Genomic DNA, 20,419 nt, shown 5'->3' on the forward strand with positions numbered 1-20,419 from the left:
ACACCACCTTCCTTGCAAGTTGAGAATTGGACAGTGATGCCATGGACGCCCTCATGGTCAGACTAGTGCCCCGTCGAACACCTGGTGGATGAGCTGGGATGATGTGTGGCATCTAGGGCTCAGAGACCAGTGAACAGGCATCCCAAAAGATAGCACCTGCTACTTGTATAGCCTGGTGTAGATCTATACAGTATAACATATATTACGTGTATGCTACTAGGCTGTGAATGTTACAGTAAAGACCCTGTTGCTCCATAATATCTCAGTGCATCTACTTCAGAAAAGGTCATTCTCCTGATAGCTTTGAGAATTTCTTGCAGTGATAAGTGATACGCAGTATATTGATGTGATTAGGGTGCAAAGTTCAGCAATCTGAGAAAAATAGGGCACGTTTACATCAATAAATGGCTACGAGTACAGTTCGTAATCAGGTGAACAGTTCAAGGCCTAACACTGAAGATCTGTACACCAACCTCTGTAAAAGAGGTTATTCTTCTGTGTTCTGATATCTGATGAATGTAAGTTGTTTCTTTAATATCAGTAAGGGATTTTATGTCACAGATTGCAGACTTGCGGTCAGACATGTCAAGATGAGCTGCAGTAGCGTTTGTTTGACTGTTCCCAGACCATAGCCAGTCAGGCACAATAAAGGGAGTCCAGAAAAAAATATAACCCAATAGAAATGTGGCGGAAATAACGTTCAGCAGGTTGCACACTAGAATGTGGTGTCCTGATGTGATTCGTTTAAAGGTCCCGGATGTTTGGGGGACGATCACTCAGTTCAGCATTACAATGATCTGGAAGGCTGATATTGAAGAGCCACGAATCCCATTCCAGGCTGCAGACTGCAACTCTAACAGGTCCTTTTGGGTTGAAGTAAAAAAGAAGAAACATACTTAATCCTGATATTTATGAAGTCATTGCAAATAGATCATTTGAACTGAAGTACTTTAATTAAACATTAAATTAACGTTAGTCACCTGTGTCTCCAATTTTCACATTCTTGTTTTGTCTGGAATAATAGCTGTGCTTGTCTTTTGGTAGAACCTTGTGTGAAAGCACAGTCAGAGCTGACTGATTTCTGAGCGTAACCCGGACACTGTGAATTGTGTGCCTGTGTCCTAACCTCTGTGCAGCAGTTTCCCTGGAAGGAAACACACTGAATCACCCTCTCTTTGTGTTTTTGCACATACTGTATAACTGCATTCCTTTCTGGTTTGTCCTTTGCAGAATGATGGCTGGAAATTAACCTACTGTATGTCTTTGAATAAAAGAGTTCTTTAATTTCTGTTGATGGACTAGTTCCTCACATTGCATGTGTTGAGATCTACTCCTTTTCCCAAGGGAGAACCACATCCTTATTTTTAAAAGGTAGGTCAAGCAAACAGTAATAAATTAAATATTAGTGGAGTTTCCATTCCCTTAAGTTTCCAGTGTCTACATGTGCAGTTGTCATCTATAGTAGGTTGATTCTGCTTCCAGCAAAAATAGTTTTAATTACAAGCAAAACAAAAGATATTTAGTTTTTATTACAAAAGTTTATTTTTAAATTATGTGCATTTAGCAGTAAAGGAAGTTTGGGGTCTCTGAGAATATGAGATGCAAATGTCAGCAATTGTGCTGTAAATCCTATTTAGAATATATTCAGTTTTCTTGACTATCTTTGTGTGATATGCTCTGCTTTAAGAGTGTGTCCTGAAATGCAGATTGTGATTCTTATTTACAGTAACTATAGCCCAATATATAGCTGTGGCATACAAAAGCATTTAGTATCAGCATGAAGACTGAGTACACTGTTACCTTTATGAATAAGTAAAAGTTTGCTCCATGGTGAATAGAGAAGAAAAGAAACACAGCGTTTCGGCTTTGGAGCCTTCTTCAGGTGTGAGAGGAAGAGGAAAATCGGCAGTTGATAAATAAAGCATCTCTTCCACTACTTTTCCATTTCAGGACATAAACCTATCCATTAACCACCCACAACTCACTACTTCCGTCCGCAAAAACACACAGATTCACACAGCTACGGTACAGCTGCTTTCACCCCACACATAATAAACACTCTCTCCCCTTTTCACAGTTCCTCAGGCTCCGACGACTTTGCAGCGACGACATGGATTTCCAAAACCAAGCCCTCAAAATGCACTCTTTTTTTCATGAACAGAGGATACCCCATGTTATTGACCCCATGCTTTATCAACTGCCAATTTTTCTCTCTCACACCCGAATAAAGCTCCACGGCCGAAATGTTGCGTTTCGTTTCTTCTCTTTTCAGCAGGAATAAACCTTTACTTGTTCCTTTGCAGCTTACGCCTGCTGACACAGCTCCCTACTTGAACTACGTTACCATTATGTTAAAATTCCAACTGTTCAGTGTCCTCAGACAGGCCTTATACTGTACGTTAGCTCGCCTCTCTTCGTTTAACCTGTATGTGAAGCTCCTGTTATTCAGCACACATTGTGTTTGCAGAGAAGGAAGAGGATGAAATTCTTGTGGCTATTACACCCCCAACACCACAGGAAGGTTTGAACCTGGTCTACCCTTTTGGCTGTGTGTGTGAGGTGATGTCCTTCAAGCTCTCCCCTGCCCATCTGGGAGGCCTTGTTCCTCACAGTCTGCCATACATGATCATGCTGGCTCAAAGCCTCAGGTTTGGTTTTTAGGAGCAGTTACAGTACACCCCACTCCCTCCACGGAGGGCTGTAATACGACACATGATTGTTTTTCCTGGAAGGTTCAGACGCAGGGCGGAATCCCAGAAACCATGGAAACAGCTGAGCTGTTGTCAGCTTGGGAGCTCTGGGAGCTAGGGAGCCGAAATTGTTGATGATACTCTTCAGCGTTCGATTACATCCTGAAGGTCGTGGGCTCTGTAGCTTTCTGCTTGACGATTTTCCCTGGCTTCAGGTTCATAGAGTCATGGGTTTGGTTAAATTCGAAGAATTCATAGTCATAGTTCATAGTCATATGAAGTCATATTCTTAAAATTGTACTGGCTTGTGTCTTTATACTTGTAAAAAGACAACTATCCAAAATGTGGTCCCCACAGAATTTCAGGCCCTGTTTTAGTTGGCTCTCTATGTTGGTGATTCACCATACAGCTTTAAAAATACATCTTGTTTGTGACAGGGTGTTGCATAGTCACTTGATGAAATATTAACTCGAATCTGCAATGTGTATTTAAATCTTCAGTTAAGCAGCTCTGCAAAGTTCCATACTGTACCTAAACCAATGTTTATAGGCTGTGCACAGTGGTTATTTGCACATGAAAATAGCACAGGAAAAAGGGGGATGGGTGTAGAACTGGTATTCTGCTGCTGTCATACAGAATAGACTAGTCAGTTGTGGTTAATTCTCAATTATTAATAGTGAATTAATTCTCATCTGATGTTTCTATTTAAGTATACAGATTGCCTACTATATGTACTGTCGGCTAGGACTACTGTCTCGTATCTAATATACATCGCACACGAGATTTTTATCTGCTCCTGAGAATGAAATCATTGTCCTTCTACAGCATGAACCTCATTTCAAAGCCTTGCTTTTGACATCTTCCATAGTGTGACACTTCCACAAAGCCAGTCATAACCTCATGCTAAGTCACAACCACACTCATTGTTCAGAAGCTTCTTCCACAGCTTTCATCTCATGGCCAGATGTTTGGTTCCTGTCACTTCTTCTGTGGTGCTGGGTTCAGAACTGAGTGACCTAACGTTAACATGACAGCAAAAAGCCTCTGACTGAACCACCCCCTTTGTTGCAGATAAAGAGGATGATCTTGCAGCAAGCACTCCATCGCCTCAGCCACCGCCAGGTTGGTAATTAGGAGCCATTATCTTTGTTTCCATTCTTCCTTGTGCTCTCATTCCTGTAGCATCTCCAGGGTATGAACAGCAGTTTCTCAAACTACCGAAATTGCACTGGAAACACCATATCCTTGTAAAAGATACAGTCAACCCGTTGAGTAGGGATCGCACACAGATTCACTGGAATCAGTTCAGCACTGAATCTGAACTTTAATCAAGCCATAATCCTTTGTGAACAGACATGTAATAGGTAATCATATTAAACTTGAAAGGATGTTCATAAAAATATATATAGTTTTTTTTTTCTTTAAAAGTAAAGTATACATGATGAAGTTATGTGTCAAGACCAAAATGAAGGAACAGTTCTTCTGGAAAAAAAACTCAAGAAGTTGTGGACAAGATCCACAAAATATTCTAATTTGCAGCCTATAAATAGATTTTTAGCTTAGATGTAATAATACTAATACCATGTTTGTGTTTCTATTATATATGTATATCATAGAATACATGCAATACAGTATGTGTATCTATATATACATGCATGGCATTTATATGTGAATGAACGTATTCATATACATATATAGATGCAAAATAATGCATTAAATACACATGTACGTGTACATGTAGTATACAAGCATGAATGTCTTCTGTTTGTCTTTGCTATATATGCCACCTGTCATTTTCTATTCATGTTCATTCCATGTTCTCATTATTTGGGACCGCTCAAACCGAGTTTAAATTCTGAGAAGTATGGAGGTTACTACATGCTCACTATCGTAAGCTATTCAATACTGCGCCTTTGCATTTTATTAAAGAAAAATGAATTGGTGAGGAATTATGTGTCCATGTTGATTTTGATCCAGTGTTTGAGAATTTAAATTCAGGTCACAGGGACTGTCATGCTGAAATGGACATGCGCAGACACAGTACTGTACATGCAGCTTAAGAACAGGAATGCTGTCCTCTGGCACAGCGAGAGAAGAGCACATCTCTGTCTGACAGCATTTTAAAAAGTCTTTATATTTATGCTTTGTTTTTCTCACAGATGATGGCAATGTCCCCCAAAAGAACAATGAGTTTCCTAGTAAGCAGACTGATCTGTGTTAATCCCAGACTCTACCGTGTGTCAACTTTTAGCAAAGAAGCCTGATCTAAGCATCGATCATTAAAAGCAATGGACGTTGAATATCTGCTAACAGGATATTAATAGAGTGATATTTCCTCTTTTGTTCCGCTTCTACTGACTGTTGATTTAATTACATGCACATAACTTTTCTCTTAAGATTCTGTATTTTAATTCTTGGTAAAAGAACATTATTTCACTTTTTCAAGGGTCTGGATTTGGAAAAGTCTGTAATATCACAATAGATGTACTAGGTGCTGATCGGTTAAGCAGTTAATAAAAAAAAAATCCACCCACTTTTAGCTGATGTAACATTTGGAACAAATGCACAGGAAATATGCATCTCTGTTACTGACCTGTTGGATTTTAAGGCTGTTACAGGAAGGCTCTATTAATTTAAATTAACTCTTGGAACAGTTCATTTTAAGTCAAGTTAGTGGTAGCTGTTCTTCACTCTAGCCCAGTCAAATAGAGTTGCTTTCCCTTGTTTCACAAAGCGAGCCCTGAGAACTGAGAATTGTCTGAGTCATGTTGAAAAAGGAAACATCCTTAACTTCAATGAAAGGAATCTGTGCTGTCCAGCATCCACACTGCCAGCTCAGATGAGCACACGAACATGTAGTAACAGCGAGGTGGCCAACCGGCCCTCTTCTGGGGCTCTGTTTCGTATTGTCTTGACCCAGTGGAGTAAGAGCAGAATGGAGATACAAAAACATAAAGGAAAGTAGAGAAATCTCTGCAGTGACAAAGTTTTTAAAAGTTTTGGAAATTATTATTCCAAACATCCCTCTTCTTATAATACGGTACTGTATAATACAGCTAATACAATTAAGCATCAAAAATGGCTTGGTATTTAAATCACATATAAGATAATAATTAATAATAATTGCTTACACTTATATAGCGCTTTTGTGGACACTCCACCACCACCCCCACCACCACCAGTGTGCAGCCCCACCTGGATGATGCGATGGCAGCCATAGTGTGCCAGTACACTCCCCACACACCAGCTCTCAGTGGGGAGGAGAGCAGAGTAATGAAGCCAGTTCATAGAGGGGATTATTAGGAAGCCAAGACTGGTTAGGGCCACTGGGAATTTTCGGGCCAGGATGCCGGGGTTACACCCCTACTCTTTTCGAGAAACACCCTGGTATTTTTAATGACCACAGAGAGTCAGGACCTCGGTTTTACGTCTCATCCGAAGGACAGCACCTGTTTACAGTATAGTGTCCCCGTCACTATACTGGGGCATTAGGACCCATACAGACCGCAGGGTGAGCGCCCCCTACTGGCCCCACAACACCTCTTCGAGCAGCAACCTTAGCTTTCCCAGGAGGTCTCCCATCCAGGTACTGGCCAGGCTCACACCTGCTTAGCTTCAGTGGGATATGGCTGCTGGCGATAGTCATAAAAATATATTATCAATAAGGGCACTTACATATCACATCAGGGTTGTTCAGCAGCTTTCCTCTACCAAGGCCTGTTTCCAATAGTTCTCTGAAGGCTCTCTGAAGTCAGCATCTACCTAAGCTGTGAAAGTTTCTGTGTCATTTTCTGACCACCGACAGCTGACACACAACACCGTACAGGCATATTCAGTTTTTTACATGTGCTGCTTGCTTTATGTCTGAGTGCTTAGGGCTGTGGAAGCTATAGTATTATTTTGCATGATATGCTGTAAATTTCTTTTTATTTTCATTCAGACGATAGCCTTCCTGAGTCAGCCACTGGAAGAAAAGACTCAGGTAATGCTGCCTAACTCGCTTTCTGCCTTAGCTCACTGCAACGGTCTCAAAATCTTTTATAGGATCGGTCCAATACCATAGGAGCTAGAGAAGCTGCACCTATTCATTTTCAGTCCAATGCAAATCACCTCAATGGTGCATTTGCTTCATTGGACTAAAAATGACAATAATCCACAATGAAAAAGTACTGTTCCCAAAACGTCTATAGATGATGCTCTATTGCACAAGCTAATCACATACTGTAAAATGCTATGGAGTTTTTGGAAATAATAATTTTAGTAACTTCAATTTGGTACCTTTTCATACTGGATGGGAAAATGAATAGGGCATGAACCGTTTCTCCTCATGGTCTAAAGTCAACAGAAAGCTGAAGCTAATACAAGCTAATAAAATATAGTTAACAAACCCTGGAGCGAAGACCAGGCCTGTCAGGGATGAGTTCACGGCAGCTGGGAACTCACACACAAAACTGTAGCCCCAAATTCCTGAAGTAAAACTAAATGTTGGAAAATCGGCTATAGAAAAGTTTCAGTTTCTTTTGTACTCTGGTCAGGCTACAGTGACTGAACTTGGTTTTCTGAACTAAAGAGAAAAACAAAGGTAAAACTTTGGAAGAAAACAGTATTTTATTTCAAGATTCCACAGTAAGGGCTTGCCAAAATGTTGGCATGCTGTCGTCAAGTTCAAAACGATTTTTCAAAAGGTGATTTTAAGTCGCGGGACCTTCTTTTAAAGTTCTTACTGAAGCTATAAGCATTTCTCTGATGCACATATGATTCATTCAAAATATCCATCCTCAGGATTGCGTCCTGTGTTCAATGTAGCACAAGTGTTCCATTGCAGAATCCCCTGTGAAAATACTGGAGGAGATGCCAGCACCGGCCTGGTGTCAGCCTGCAGTCCCCTGTGTCTGTCTGAGTCTGAGTCTGAGTCTGAGTCTGAGTCTGGAGGAGATGCCAGCACCGGCCTGGTGTCAGCCTGCAGTCCCCTGTGTCTGTCTGTGTCTGAGTCTGAGTCTGAGTCTGAGTCTGAGTCTGAGTCTGAGTCTGAGTCTGAGTCTGTGTCTGTGTCTGTGTCTGTGTCTGTGTCTGTGTCTGTGTCTGAGTCTGAGTCTGAGTCTGAGTCTGAGTCTGAGTCTGAGTCTGAGTCTGAGTCTGAGTCTGAGTCTGAGTCTGTGTCTGTGTCTGAGTCTGAGTCTGAGTCTGAGTCTGAGTCTGAGTCTGAGTCTGAGTCTGAGTCTGAGTCTGAGTCTGTGTCAGTCTGTGTCAGTGTCTGTGTCTGTGTCTGTGTCTGTGTCTGTGTCTGTGTCTGTGTCTGTGTCTGAGTCTGGAGGAGATGCCAGCACCGGCCTGGTGTCAGCCTGCAGTCCCCTGTGTCTGTCTGTGTCTGAGTCTGAGTCTGAGTCTGAGTCTGAGTCTGAGTCTGAGTCTGAGTCTGTGTCTGTGTCTGTGTCTGTGTCTGAGTCTGAGTCTGAGTCTGAGTCTGAGTCTGAGTCTGAGTCTGTGTCTGTGTCTGTGTCTGTGTCTGTGTCTGAGTCTGAGTCTGAGTCTGAGTCTGAGTCTGAGTCTGAGTCTGAGTCTGAGTCTGTGTCTGTGTCTGTGTCTGTGTCTGTGTCTGTGTCTGTGTCTGTGTCTGAGCCTGAGCCTGAGTCTGAGTCTGAGTCAGTCTGTGTCAGTGTCTGTGTCTGTGTCTGTGTCTGTGTCTGTGTCTGTGTCTGAGTCTGTGTCTGTGTCTGTGTCTGTCTGTGTCTGTCTGTGTCTGAGTCTGAGTCTGAGTCTGAGTCTGAGTCTGAGTCTGAGTCTGTGTCTGTGTCTGTGTCTGTGTCTGTGTCTGTGTCTGTGTCTGTGTCTGAGCCTGAGCCTGAGCCTGAGCCTGAGCCTGAGCCTGAGCCTGAGCCTGAGTCTGAGTCTGAGTCTGAGTCTGAGTCTGAGTCTGAGTCTGTCTGTGTCTGTCTGTGTCTGTCTGTGTCTGAGTCTGAGTCTGAGTCTGAGTCTGAGTCTGAGTCTGTGTCTGTGTCTGTCTGTGTCTGTCTGTGTCTGTCTGAGTCTGAGTCTGAGTCTGAGTCTGAGTCTGTGTCTGTGTCTGTGTCTGCGTCTGTTCACGGCACTCTGTTTTTCCCCTGCTGCCGAGCAGTGTGGTCCCTTGGGGAGGGCCAGCCCCCCGAGGACCTGGACAAGCACGAGAACACGCAGAAGTCCTCCCTGCTGATAGAGAAGCCCCAGAGCGGCTCAGTCACCGTGGGTACGCTCCTGCTCTGCTCCTGGGGAAGACATCGGACAGCCAGGGAGGGGTGGGGGGGATACCCTTCGGGACTCGTACTGTAGGTCACCGTTCACCACCACCTTGTAAATTCATCAACCCTTCCAAGCCTCTTAAAAGCGACCGTTTAAGGAGAGAATGAAACGTCCTGCTGGACTGAGACTCTCCAGAAGTTCCAGGTTGTAAGCCCAGTCAGTGACATGCAGTGATAATGTCTGGGTGGATGGGGGTGGGTGTTGTTGGGCAAAACGTCCCAGACTTTTAGCTTTCTTCTGCAATTTTCAGTCGATGGTTGAGTTCCTTTGTACACAACTGAAACACAATTTTGCGTTGAATTCGAACTGGCACGATACCCATTTTGGTTGAAGCTAAACGCTGATCCTGATAGTATTTTATGCTACCTGCAGCATTGTCTGTATTGATCTGTTTAAAAAAAATACATTGAAAATAAAACCTCATTTGCATTTCAAACAAATGATTAAAAATATATTAACTACCGCTAATACTCACACTGCTAATACACACACAACCATCGACTCTTAATAATGGCTGCTATTTCCTTGGTATTTATTTGCAAGGTGGAGATATCACGTTCGTGGCTAAAGTGGAAGCAAAAGACTTGCTCAGGAAGCCTACGATCAAATGGTTTAAAGGGAAATGGATGGACCTGGGCAGCAAAACTGGGAAACACTTACAGCTGAAAGAAACTTTTGACCGTTTTACAAAGGTAATCCTCCCTCTGTGTTGCATATTGTCTGTGAGCTTTGGCGTTTGTTTCAGGTGGTCTGCAGAATACCGGAAGCATTCGCCAATCAATCATGGCCTTGAGAAATCAATTAATTAATTGGTGCGCTGGTGTGCATTTTGAAAGTATAGCAGCTAGTTAAAAAAACAGGACACAAATTAAGTTTTTTATCACATAGGATAGAAATTTTCCCCTCATCATCAGAGGTTAAGTCATAATGCCAGGCTCTCTCAACATGTTTTTTTTTTAATTCCTAGATCCACACATTTGAGATGCACATCATCAAAGCCAAGGAAAACTATGCCGGGAATTACAGATGTGAAGTCACATACAAAGATAAATTTGACAGCTGGTCCTTTGATTTGGAGGTTATAGGTAGGTACTCATTTTTGTTGCCTTTGAATTTCTTACTATTTGAGTTCTAAAATTAGTATTTTTTAACGAAACAATGAATGAGTCTAACTGCAATGATATTTTTCAGAGGTCCCGGAACTAGTTACTCAAAATATCGATATCCGATCAGCCTTCAAGAGAAGGTAATGAGATGAACTTTGGTTACATGATGATGTTTACTTTGTAATGCTTTGTAAGTATGCTGTAAGATGTACTATATGGCTCATTTAGTAAAGCATTTATTTAGAGCACTGGCTTAGCCCTCCAGACTAGGCACTGCTGGTTGGCTACTGGGATATGTCTCTTGTTGAGTATGACAGAGATTCCCAAAGAACTGGTAAACCTTTCCCTGCAGTTGGACTTGAGTCATCAAGGCTGTCCTCAGCTTGTAACACCTTGATTTGGCTGACCTGAGTTCTCTGTTCTCACTGAGATGTGCCAGTCCTCCAGTCAGTGCCACCTCACCTCACCTCACAGTGCGAGTCAGAAGCAGGAGGCTCTGACGGGACACATTTCAGAGCAAAACACAAAAGCTCCCTCACCCTTCACCAAAGCCAACAATTAACCTGGGGGTTAATAAAATAAAAAAGATGATCTTTCCAAATTATTTTCAAATGGAAATGAAATGGAAGTTCTTCGGAAGCCATGAGAATGCTGGCCATGTTTCAGATGTGTCTATCCAGTTTTAATTACTTGAATATGTTGAGATCTCCTTTTAGCATGTGGTGGACATGGTCATCCCTATCCATGAACACCTGTGGCTGACACCCCCTTCGCCGAACTCCCCCATGGTCAGGCTGCGGCTAGAAATCTAGACAAAACCTTTGACTCCTCTGAAATGATTCTGAAAACCACTGAGATTACTGAACCCATGCCAGTATCCTGAGTATCATTGGTGCTGCCTAGATCTCAGGGTCCAGCATTGACTCTGTTTGGGGAGCATTCTGAAAGTTCCTTTCATGCTTGTGTGGATGTTCTGTGGGTGCTTTGATTTCTTCTCACAGACATGTATACTTGGATGCAAGGGCTGTCTCCAACCTTTGTTCCGGGAACCGACACAAGCCAAGTGATTATTTCTGTGTAGGCGACCACTGCACCAGCTAAAACCCTTGTGCACCTCAATGCTTTCTCAGTCATTGTCCTGAGAGAGCTGGCTGGGAAAGATCTCTCTCTCTCTCTGTCTTGCCTGACTGTCTCACATAACATTATTGTAGTTATTTTACCATCACACAGCTTCCTTCATGTGTGTGAATCAGTCCCTTTCTCTTTGTGTGGTCTTTTAATGAAGCATTGTCTGCCTGTGTTATTAAAACGTTCTTTTAAGATGTTCTGACATGTTCCTTGCGGACAGTGCATTTGTTGTACTTGTCCATTCTTTGGCAGGTTTTTGAATAACAACCTGCTCTTCTTGCTGTGTGCACTAGTGTGAGAGACACTGCCCTCCTCCGTTCTGTGTGTGGTCCGTTCAGGTGTGACCTCACACCTGAAGAAGGCTCCACGGTCCAAACGTTGTGTTTTCTTTCTTCTCTTTTCAGCAGGGAATAAACCTTTTTCTTGGTCATATAGCAATGCTGTCGAACCCTTGAGCACATTACTCAGATTGCTCCAGTTCATGCCCTGCTGTATAAACGGGTCTCCAATTCATCACCCTAAATTATACTGTGTTCTTGCTCCCACTCAGGTGACATGGGCTGAATTTTCTCCTCTGGACTGTGACTTTAGCTGTTAAACATTCCTCAAAATTCTGATTCCTCCAGGAATTCTGATTTTTAAGTGCCCTCATCACTGGAATTCAATAAATTATTTATTGCACAGATTTCCAGGAAACATGATGAGCAGTATGACCTCAGACACACACTCGCCTACAGTACGTCTGCAGGCCCAGCTTTTAATTTACAGTATCATTCAACAGCTTCACTGGGCAGCAGAGTTTAGAATGTCTTGTTTCAGAACATCTCACTGTCCAATGTCTGAACTTCCATTTGTGAAATTACACTTGAACTGTCTCCTGGTGTAATGAAATGTATCTTATAGATGTATATGATTATCAGTTTAATTGCTTGTAAGCAAGGATGCATTAGTGGAGTCTGTGTGCCCCTGCAGGAAACAACTGATTCAGAAAAGAAAAACAATGCCTTATAGAAGATGCCATCAGCTCCAGAAGAACCGTACAGAAAGAAATAAAACAAAACCTTTTATTCTTGCTCATTCATACTTTAAGGACTGAAACAATCCACAAAAGCAGGAGTTTTGTTCTGCAAATATAGCAGCAAACCCCTGGAATTTGACTGTTGATTCTAAACAGCTCTGTGTTACTGCCAGCTATTTCAATGATGTAGAATAAGAAATGACACCATCTCACAATATTGAGTTTGAAGCTACAAGAGAAAAGTGTGAAATCTCCAACAAAGCAGTTTCTGTATGTATGTCAGATAATGTCAGAGCAATGCACATCTTAATCCTTAATCCGCCTTGCACAAATAGGTGTGTTCAAAACCAGACCAGGAAATGCACAGACTTTTCTTGTGTAAGGCCCGATTATGTGTTAGGAAACCTAATGTATAGATTGTGCCATGTGAGACACTTGTGCACTGCTTTATTCCATTGTCTCGTTCTGCAATGCCTACCACTTTTTCTTTTTACTAAAATGAATTTCATCTTTCTCATTAACAACAGCACCGAAGGCCAAGAAGATGCAGGAGAGCTTGACTTTAGTGGTCTCCTTAAGCATAGGTGAGAAACAGTAATGACCTCAATGTGGATTAGAGCCCCTTTTTGATAAAGATTGTTGAACACTGAAAGCCTTTACCAGAAAGTAAGATTTTCCAGGTTATTGCTTTTCCTCTTTTGTTATCTAGTGTTCACCACAACTGAATATATTTATTTACCTTTATATTAAATCTACTGTATATTGATAGTAAATTCTATATTACACTGTTATTGATTATGCAATCTGAACAGTTGCAATTAATCCAGTATCTCTGGATTCCAAACAGTATATAAATAAGATGTATCTATAGATTATAGATATTATAGAATGCCACTTGAGATATGTGTTAAATGCTGCATTTATAAGTACTGCATTTATAATACTCCATAGTAGAAAGTTTTAAGTGGAGAGCTGATTGATAATTTAAATAGATGTTTTTAAATTTCATGTTCTTATACAGGAGTTGCACAAACACAGTTTGTTAAGTCACGAAAAAATAATAAATATTCTCGGATCTTATTCTTTTACCTACGAATTTCTCAGTCACTGAGCTGCAATACATAAAATATACTGCATAGTGTTTTTCGCATGCTGTATACAAAATGAAAGCTTTATATACAAGACCTACTGTTTGCATCCATGGTTGTTCTTTATTTCAAATCCTCTCATAATCAAATCTTCTGATCTATTTTTATTACTATAAATTGTAACAGTCAGTTTAATGTTGCATATAAAAATATCGGAAACATTTTCAATCATTATATTAATTATTGAAAAAATATACATTTATTTGGGCTTGTCTCTTCTTCTTTCCTATGCATTCAGAATGAACAGGTTAGTAAAAAGCATAAGTTATTTAAAAGATTAGAACTTACTTTTGGTAAGTAATTCTGTAGTCTTACAAGCATGTTACGTAGCTGTAGGTTTAAGCAAGAGTGTTCAGCTACTGTAGCTTGGTAACACTTCATTTAAAGGTGTCATTTATAAATGCTTTATTAATATTGAAAATAATAATTCTATGCTCTACTTTCTCATTACATTGGTAATGTTTATGCTTATTCTATTGCATCCAGAGATTGTTCCGTATTACACAGTGGTGGTACTGAATTTGGTAATACTTACTGTAGGTATTGCAAATAACATTATCACCCAATCACATTAATAAACCATATATAAATGATGCTGTAAATAGTGTTACCTCTACTTTGTTATTATATATTTTAGCTCTATAAATATTTACATACATTCTTAATATTAAAACTTCTGAAAAACAGCAGTTAATACACATTATTGCCTGAAATAAAAAAATAAAGTAATCAAAGTTTCATCTGTTTGACTGCAAACATTCAGACATTGGAAAATGTCTGTGAAAGAGCTGATTGTATGAATGTTGTTCATATTTGCTGAATAACCAACCCATGTTCAGTAAAGACAAGCCTGCTAACTAACCCCTTACTTAATATATTTGCTACCTGAGTCTCCAACAGAAAGGCAGATGATGCCTTTTGGACATGTACAGTCTTAACATTCTTTCTTATATACATAAAACATGTATATAAGATCAAATTAATCAAAAGGGATGGGCATTTTTCCATGAATACTGAATATCCAAGAATACTGTAGTGAACTAAGGTGAACCGTTAGAAAAAGAGTTTAGGAGGATACAGCTAACTACTTACAGTATCTCTAAGAATACAGCTCCAAACCTTTCCCCTCCTGTTTACTCCATATCCTTTTCAACCTCTACTAACACATTTTTCTGCATAATACCCATAGTACCCCTGATATAATAATTACTTTTTCTAAATTAACTTTAGGTCTTTCCACCCTCCTCCCCTGCCTGTCTACCCAAATTCCCCCAACAGCCACACTTCACAAGTGCAATATTTTCATGATATTAAACCCCGGCCACATCTCCCCTTTCTTCACCAGCTGACCAGAGTTACTTATGATGTTATTAGAGTTACTGTATATATAATGTAGGTAAATGTGGACTAGCCCATCCCTGGATGTGACAAAGACTGGGAAGCACCTCTTGAAAGCTTGATGTTATGGATTCTGTTGTTCCTCTCTCAGTTTAGACATCCTTGTTGGCATGACTTATTAATAATAAACTCTACCTTCAATCATTTAATCACAAAAAAATGGGAGAGTTTTGTGCCTGATGTTTTGGGTTTTTTTTTTGTGGCGGGGAGTGAATTTCAACATTGTGGGTCTTTTGGAAGTGCATGTAAAATCGAGAAACAGGAGGCACTTCTTTACACAAAGGGTTGCGGGAGAGTGGAACAAGCGACCCAGCCGTGGTTTTTGAAACCAGTGACCTGAATTTGAATAGATGGCAGGTAGAGATCCCCTGCTGAATTAGTTACTACTCACCAATTTCGAATTCCTGTGAAATACCAATCTGCAGAGGGCGCAGGCTGTACGTTAAGGAGCCATCTTAATAATAGCAGAGGACAAGAACAATTCCCTTCCTCCTGCCTCCTACTTTGACAGTGGTTTCCTAGGATGTTCCTAGGAGGCAGCGGCAGAGGTCTGGGTCTTCACTGCGGTCTTCCTCCCTCTACCCAGAGAGCACAAGCCGGAGGAGACCATCCCCGATGTGGATGTGTGGGAGCTCCTGAAGTCCTCCCCACCCCAGGAATATGAAAGGATTGCGTTCACCTACGGCATCACAGACCTGAGAGGGATGCTGAGACGGCTGAAGCGCATAAAGAAGGAGGAGAAGAAGAGTGAGGGTAAGACCTCCGTCCTGGGATCTACCTTCCTCCTCACCTGTCTGGGTTCCAGCCGCCCCTTCTTCTTACTGAAGAAGGGCAGACCGTGAAAGAGGCTTTGGCCGTTGGGAGGATGTGGAAACTCAAGCCCGTCATTGCAAGTTGTTTGTCAGGCACTTAAAGCAGCCAGTTATTTTTATAGCACTTTTCTCAATGAGGTGATCTCCAATAATAGCGTCCTTAGTAGCTTTTATCTCAAAAAGTTCAATGTCTGATCTTTGGATTTCACTGTTTGTCGAGAACTTGTTGAAAGGGTGGACTCTGTTGGCCCTTTGTCAGTTTAGACATCCTCCTTGGCATATGTTATATCTGGATATCTGTTCAATAATATTGTCCAGCATAAGCTACAGGAAAATAATCTATAGATATGACACATTCACTGGCCACTGATAATACAAGCTCCCTGCCAAATGAGTAGGTTCTGAGTGACAGCTAAGGCACGGGAGACCGCAGGGAGACCAGGCAGAGTTCCATCTCCTTCCTTGATCAGAACAATCCCCAGGTCTCACTCCTAGAGAAGACCAGGAGTTATTGAGAAAACATGCTGCACCAGCACAATTTCCCTCTAAACAGCTTCAAATAAAATACAATCATGTTGGAATGATGGGTGGAGTACCAAAACTTTATTAGGTGCTATTTCTTAAGAATTTGACTGGAGACGGACTTATGAGAATTTGGGGAAATACAAATATTTCTCCACAAAGTCCTGATTAAAGAGTGTGTTTAATGTTTTATTTGAAGCCTTTGCTAAGAAGTTAGATCCCGGCTACCAGGTTGACAAAGGAGGACGGATAAAGTTTGTGGTCGATTTGGCTGACCCTACAGTGGATTTAAAGTGGTATAAAAATGGACAGGAGATCCGGCCCACACCAAAGTAAGTGCCGTCCTTTTTTGTGAAAATACTTTTTTTCATCCCCCCAGTTTCTTACAAATGGAACACATTCCTAGATTCCTAAAAATGTGTTTCATTTGTGCTTGTTCGTATCTTCCTTACATTTTACCTGTTGTTGACGTTTCAGTTTTTCCTAGTTTCCTAGTGGCCCTTCAATGATTCGACAGCAATGGTTCAGCCAAACACTTTACCCAGTTCCATTTTTTAGGTCAAAGTTCAAGACACACTGGAAAAAAAGACAACTGTGCCAACAAATGCTGCACTCTACATTCACATACAATCATTTCTGTCCTTAGAGAACTAAACCAACAAATACATTACTACATACAGCTGCGTTCCCAAAACAGGCAGCCTGACATTGACTCTTTCCCCTCTTATTATTTACGCTTCTGAGAAATCACGTGTTACACATTTTTCTGTTCTTGTGTTCAAGCCCAGGCCATCTCTGAATCGAGAGCCAGTCAGGGAGCCTGTCTGTTGATTCCACGATACTGCCCATTCGGGGCTTTCAGTTGGCTGTGCTACAGATTACGCCTTCTAAACACTCCTCGCCGTCAGATCAAGACAGGCCTTTCGCCTTCACGAATCGTTATTATGCAGAAACATCATTCCTCTTGTTAATGCCATAGTCTCTGATGTACTGAAGCCTATACTAACAAGGGCTTGAGGAAGTCAGAAGTTATGGCCCTGCAGGTGTCAAGGTGTGCCACCCAGACGGCTGCTGTGCTATGAATGAAGCTCGGTGACAGAGCTGCCCTGGATAAATGGCCAGAGCCCAGCAGGGTTTCCTGTGTGTGCATTTCCAACTGTGACCAGCAGGGCAGTCTGATCCCATAAACCAATGCAGGCATCACTTTGCATAATGATACATATACTTTTATTTACATCTCAGTGGTGAGGGATCTAAGCTCACGACTGAAGGGTTGTGGGTTCGAGTCCCTGTCGGAGACACTTTAGTCGTACAGTTGCTCCAGTCCACCCAGATCTTTAACGGGCACTGCAACACCGCTGGGTGTAACCCTGAAGGGGAACAGCTTCCGTTTGAAAGGGGCAGACCCATTTGCTCAGTCGACTACAGTAACATCAGAGGATCCTGCATAAGCTCAGAATGGGTGAGCCTCTGTGCTTGAGTGGCCTCAAGCCATGGGCTCAGCATTACTGCTGGTGTATACTGTATCTGTCTGAGGAAACATTCCCTTCTGCCACGTGTGAATAAAAAAACATTACTGTAAAACAAGCAATTTCAGTGCCTTCTCAGGCATACAAAGATGCCTTGAACTGTTGGTGCTGTTAGAGACCAGACAACAAGAGGACCTGGACAGCGATAAAGGTCACTCCTAAATGAGACAGTGCAGGGACAGCTCTTTCACAAACCTCCCCGAGGACAGCAGGAAATGATGATGTGAGGGGTGTCCTCTGTGTGGCACTGGAGCCCAGACTCCCGCCACAGAGACAGCCCCGATATTTCCAGAAATACTCTCATCCCATCTTGCACGAGTTAACACCCACATAGCCTACCCTGCACCTGTGCCTTGTCTCACACATCAGGGTCTCAGCGCACAACTCATACCCAATCTTAATTTCCCCCCGAGAGCTGTTCCTGTTCTTCATACGTAGGTTGGCAAGTGGGAACGAAAGGTGTAAAATAAAATCTCAGACTTCCTGTGACCTTCAGTTCAGGCAGTGATACTTAACTCATAGGATGAGATTTGTCATGCCGAGCAAAGAACATACACTAATATTTCATAAGCCCAAACGCTAGACTGTGAACCATTGCCAGTACCAAACATACTGTACTGTCCTCAGCTACATTTTGGTTGAAATGTAGTGTATGATGTAATGACAAATCCTTTATTGTTAACAGCAGGTCCTTCTCTGTACAGGAAAAAGGCAATACCTCCTTTAAAGGCCATTTAACTGCATTCTGCTTTGTAACAACTGTAAATGAAGTGATGAGCTATTTTCATCATGTTATTTCAATTTTAGCTGGTACCGAATCATTCCATAAATAGCTTCTTGGGATATTTCTAGAACAAAAACGATCTCGAAAGGAGGCAGGGGTCAAATCTAAAGCTGTGTATCCAGTATCATGTCCTTAATTGCTTCGCCACAGTTTTTAGGAACTCATACAGGCAGTTGTAGGGGTCTAAAACGCTCTGCCCTAAAAAATGCAGATATTCTTCAGCAGTTATTCTTCAAGTTCTCATCCTCTGCTCACGTGCACATGGGTTGTCTCCGGGCTCTCCGGCTTCCTCCCTTCATCCAGAGACATGTTGGCTAAGTCAATTGCTTTCCCCCTCTTGATCTCTGGCCCTGCCTTGTGCACTCTGCTCCCAGGTCACTGTAACCCTCACCAGGAACAAGTGCTTTTTCAATCATCAAATTGGGCGATTCTATCTTTTCGAGGCAGACATTATCGTGTGAAAAGGGCTGGAGTTTAGGGGGATCTGTAATGTTCATCTTGGCTGTTAAAGTTCAAAGCAGAATAAGCTAAAGCCATCCAGGAGGTTATTGCTCTTTTCCAGTCCCTGGTCTTCAGTGCTGTATCCTTGAAGTATCTGAATAGGCAGTTCTGTTGTACCTCTCTTCTGTTGTTTTGTCACTAATGATTCTTGAAGTCCCCTCCAGGCATGATGTTCTCTTGTCATTTTTTGTCTGTTAATTCCTGTCGTGGTCCTCCTACTGTCTGCTATAATTTCCACTTCCTCCACCCTCTCCTGTGGTGCAATCCTGGCCCTGCTGCACACCCCAAGTCAAAAGAAGTAAGTCTTCTTCATCTTCCATACAAACACAACACAACTGATTGTGAATGACCTTAGCCTCTTAATTACTGGAGTTACCTTGTGTACTGTGCTTTTTGACTTGCAACGCAAAAAAATTCAGACTTTTTAAAATGCCGGTGTTTATTTCTTTACAAATGGTGCTAACAGTCCTGCTTGCATGTCCTGAATGTTCGATATTCGGCATGCAGTAGATTCACTGGCCATGCGCGTTGTGCCTCTCAATTGATTCGTCGAGCCCTTCAGATTTGGGGAAATGCTTGGAATTTGTCCTACAGTAAATGACCTATGAACTGGTTGGTCAATGCAGCACAAGATTAGGCCATTAAAAAAAGGAAACTGCATGGAAGCAAGTCACTTGCAAGACCAAGGCAGATAGTTAGCTGGAAAGCACTACTATTTCATCTGTAAAAACCATCAACTAGCAGAAAGAATTGAATTTATATTCTCAGCCCACAGTTCTGAATCCTACGTTTATTTTTTTATTAGTGTTCCTTCTCAGTTTTGAATCAGCTAAATATTCTGTATCATCCATTCCCTCTGGTCCTGTTATACCAGATATAAACCACGGATATAGATCCCTCCTACGGCGTGCAGGATCATGCCTGCCGTGGTCAGCATGTGGAATTGCTCATCAGCCTAAACAGACCTCACCTCTGGAAACACATCACAATACAAAATTCACCCAGAATTTGTATTTGGAAAATAATCCCATTGTATTATTTTTCTCTCTTATTTTTACTTTACGCGTGCACTTTGAATTTGTGTATCAGTCCTGCAGACCCTGAGGCGTTGGCATTTAAGACACCTTCTCTTCACTTGTCAGCTGGAGGCCAGACACTATTGTGCGTGGTATCACAGTATCACAGTGGGCCGAGCTAGTCAGTGACAGTGGGGGCACACAAGCACCCCTGCACCATCAGCCTACCATGCGCAATGCCACTGGGACACCTAGCCCCAGACAAGGATTGGCACAGTCCTCTTTTAACCTCTGACCCCTATTAGCCAATCCCTGACCTCAGCAAAGGGTTTAACCCAAAAATGTTTCGTACTTTTTTTACTTCCATCTTAATTTTTCTCCACGGTGTATGGTATCTCAAGATGGCATCGTGTTTGAATTATGCAGCTGCATAACTCCTGCAAGAACCCATGTTCAGTACGTCTGATTGACTAAAGGTGTTAGCCAAGTAA

At 41.8% G+C, this 20,419-nt stretch overlaps 1 protein-coding gene across 16 annotated transcripts in view; it reads left to right on the top strand.

Annotated features, from left to right (window-relative positions):
- Positions 1-20,419, top strand: part of mybpc1 (myosin binding protein C1) — a 52,675-nt gene that overhangs the window by 12,252 nt on the left and 20,004 nt on the right. For 4 of the 16 annotated variants that reach the window (XM_015351977.2, XM_069192796.1, XM_069192793.1 and 1 more), the window contains 11 exons: positions 2,468-2,521; positions 3,762-3,812; positions 4,850-4,888; positions 6,631-6,672; positions 8,806-8,913; positions 9,510-9,658; positions 9,934-10,051; positions 10,158-10,212; positions 12,746-12,802; positions 15,351-15,517; positions 16,298-16,430. In XM_015351977.2, coding sequence (XP_015207463.1) covers positions 2,468-2,521; positions 3,762-3,812; positions 4,850-4,888; positions 6,631-6,672; positions 8,806-8,913; positions 9,510-9,658; positions 9,934-10,051; positions 10,158-10,212; positions 12,746-12,802; positions 15,351-15,517; positions 16,298-16,430 — 973 coding nt within the window. The remainder of the gene's footprint in view (positions 1-2,467; positions 2,522-3,761; positions 3,813-4,849; positions 4,889-6,630; positions 6,673-8,805; positions 8,914-9,509; positions 9,659-9,933; positions 10,052-10,157; positions 10,213-12,745; positions 12,803-15,350; positions 15,518-16,297; positions 16,431-20,419) is intronic. The other 12 variants (XM_069192794.1, XM_069192799.1, XM_069192798.1 and 9 more) reach the window with 5 other exon arrangements.

Source organism: Lepisosteus oculatus, chromosome 7, assembly GCF_040954835.1.
Source record: "Lepisosteus oculatus isolate fLepOcu1 chromosome 7, fLepOcu1.hap2, whole genome shotgun sequence".
Lineage (NCBI taxonomy): Eukaryota > Metazoa > Chordata > Actinopteri > Semionotiformes > Lepisosteidae > Lepisosteus > Lepisosteus oculatus.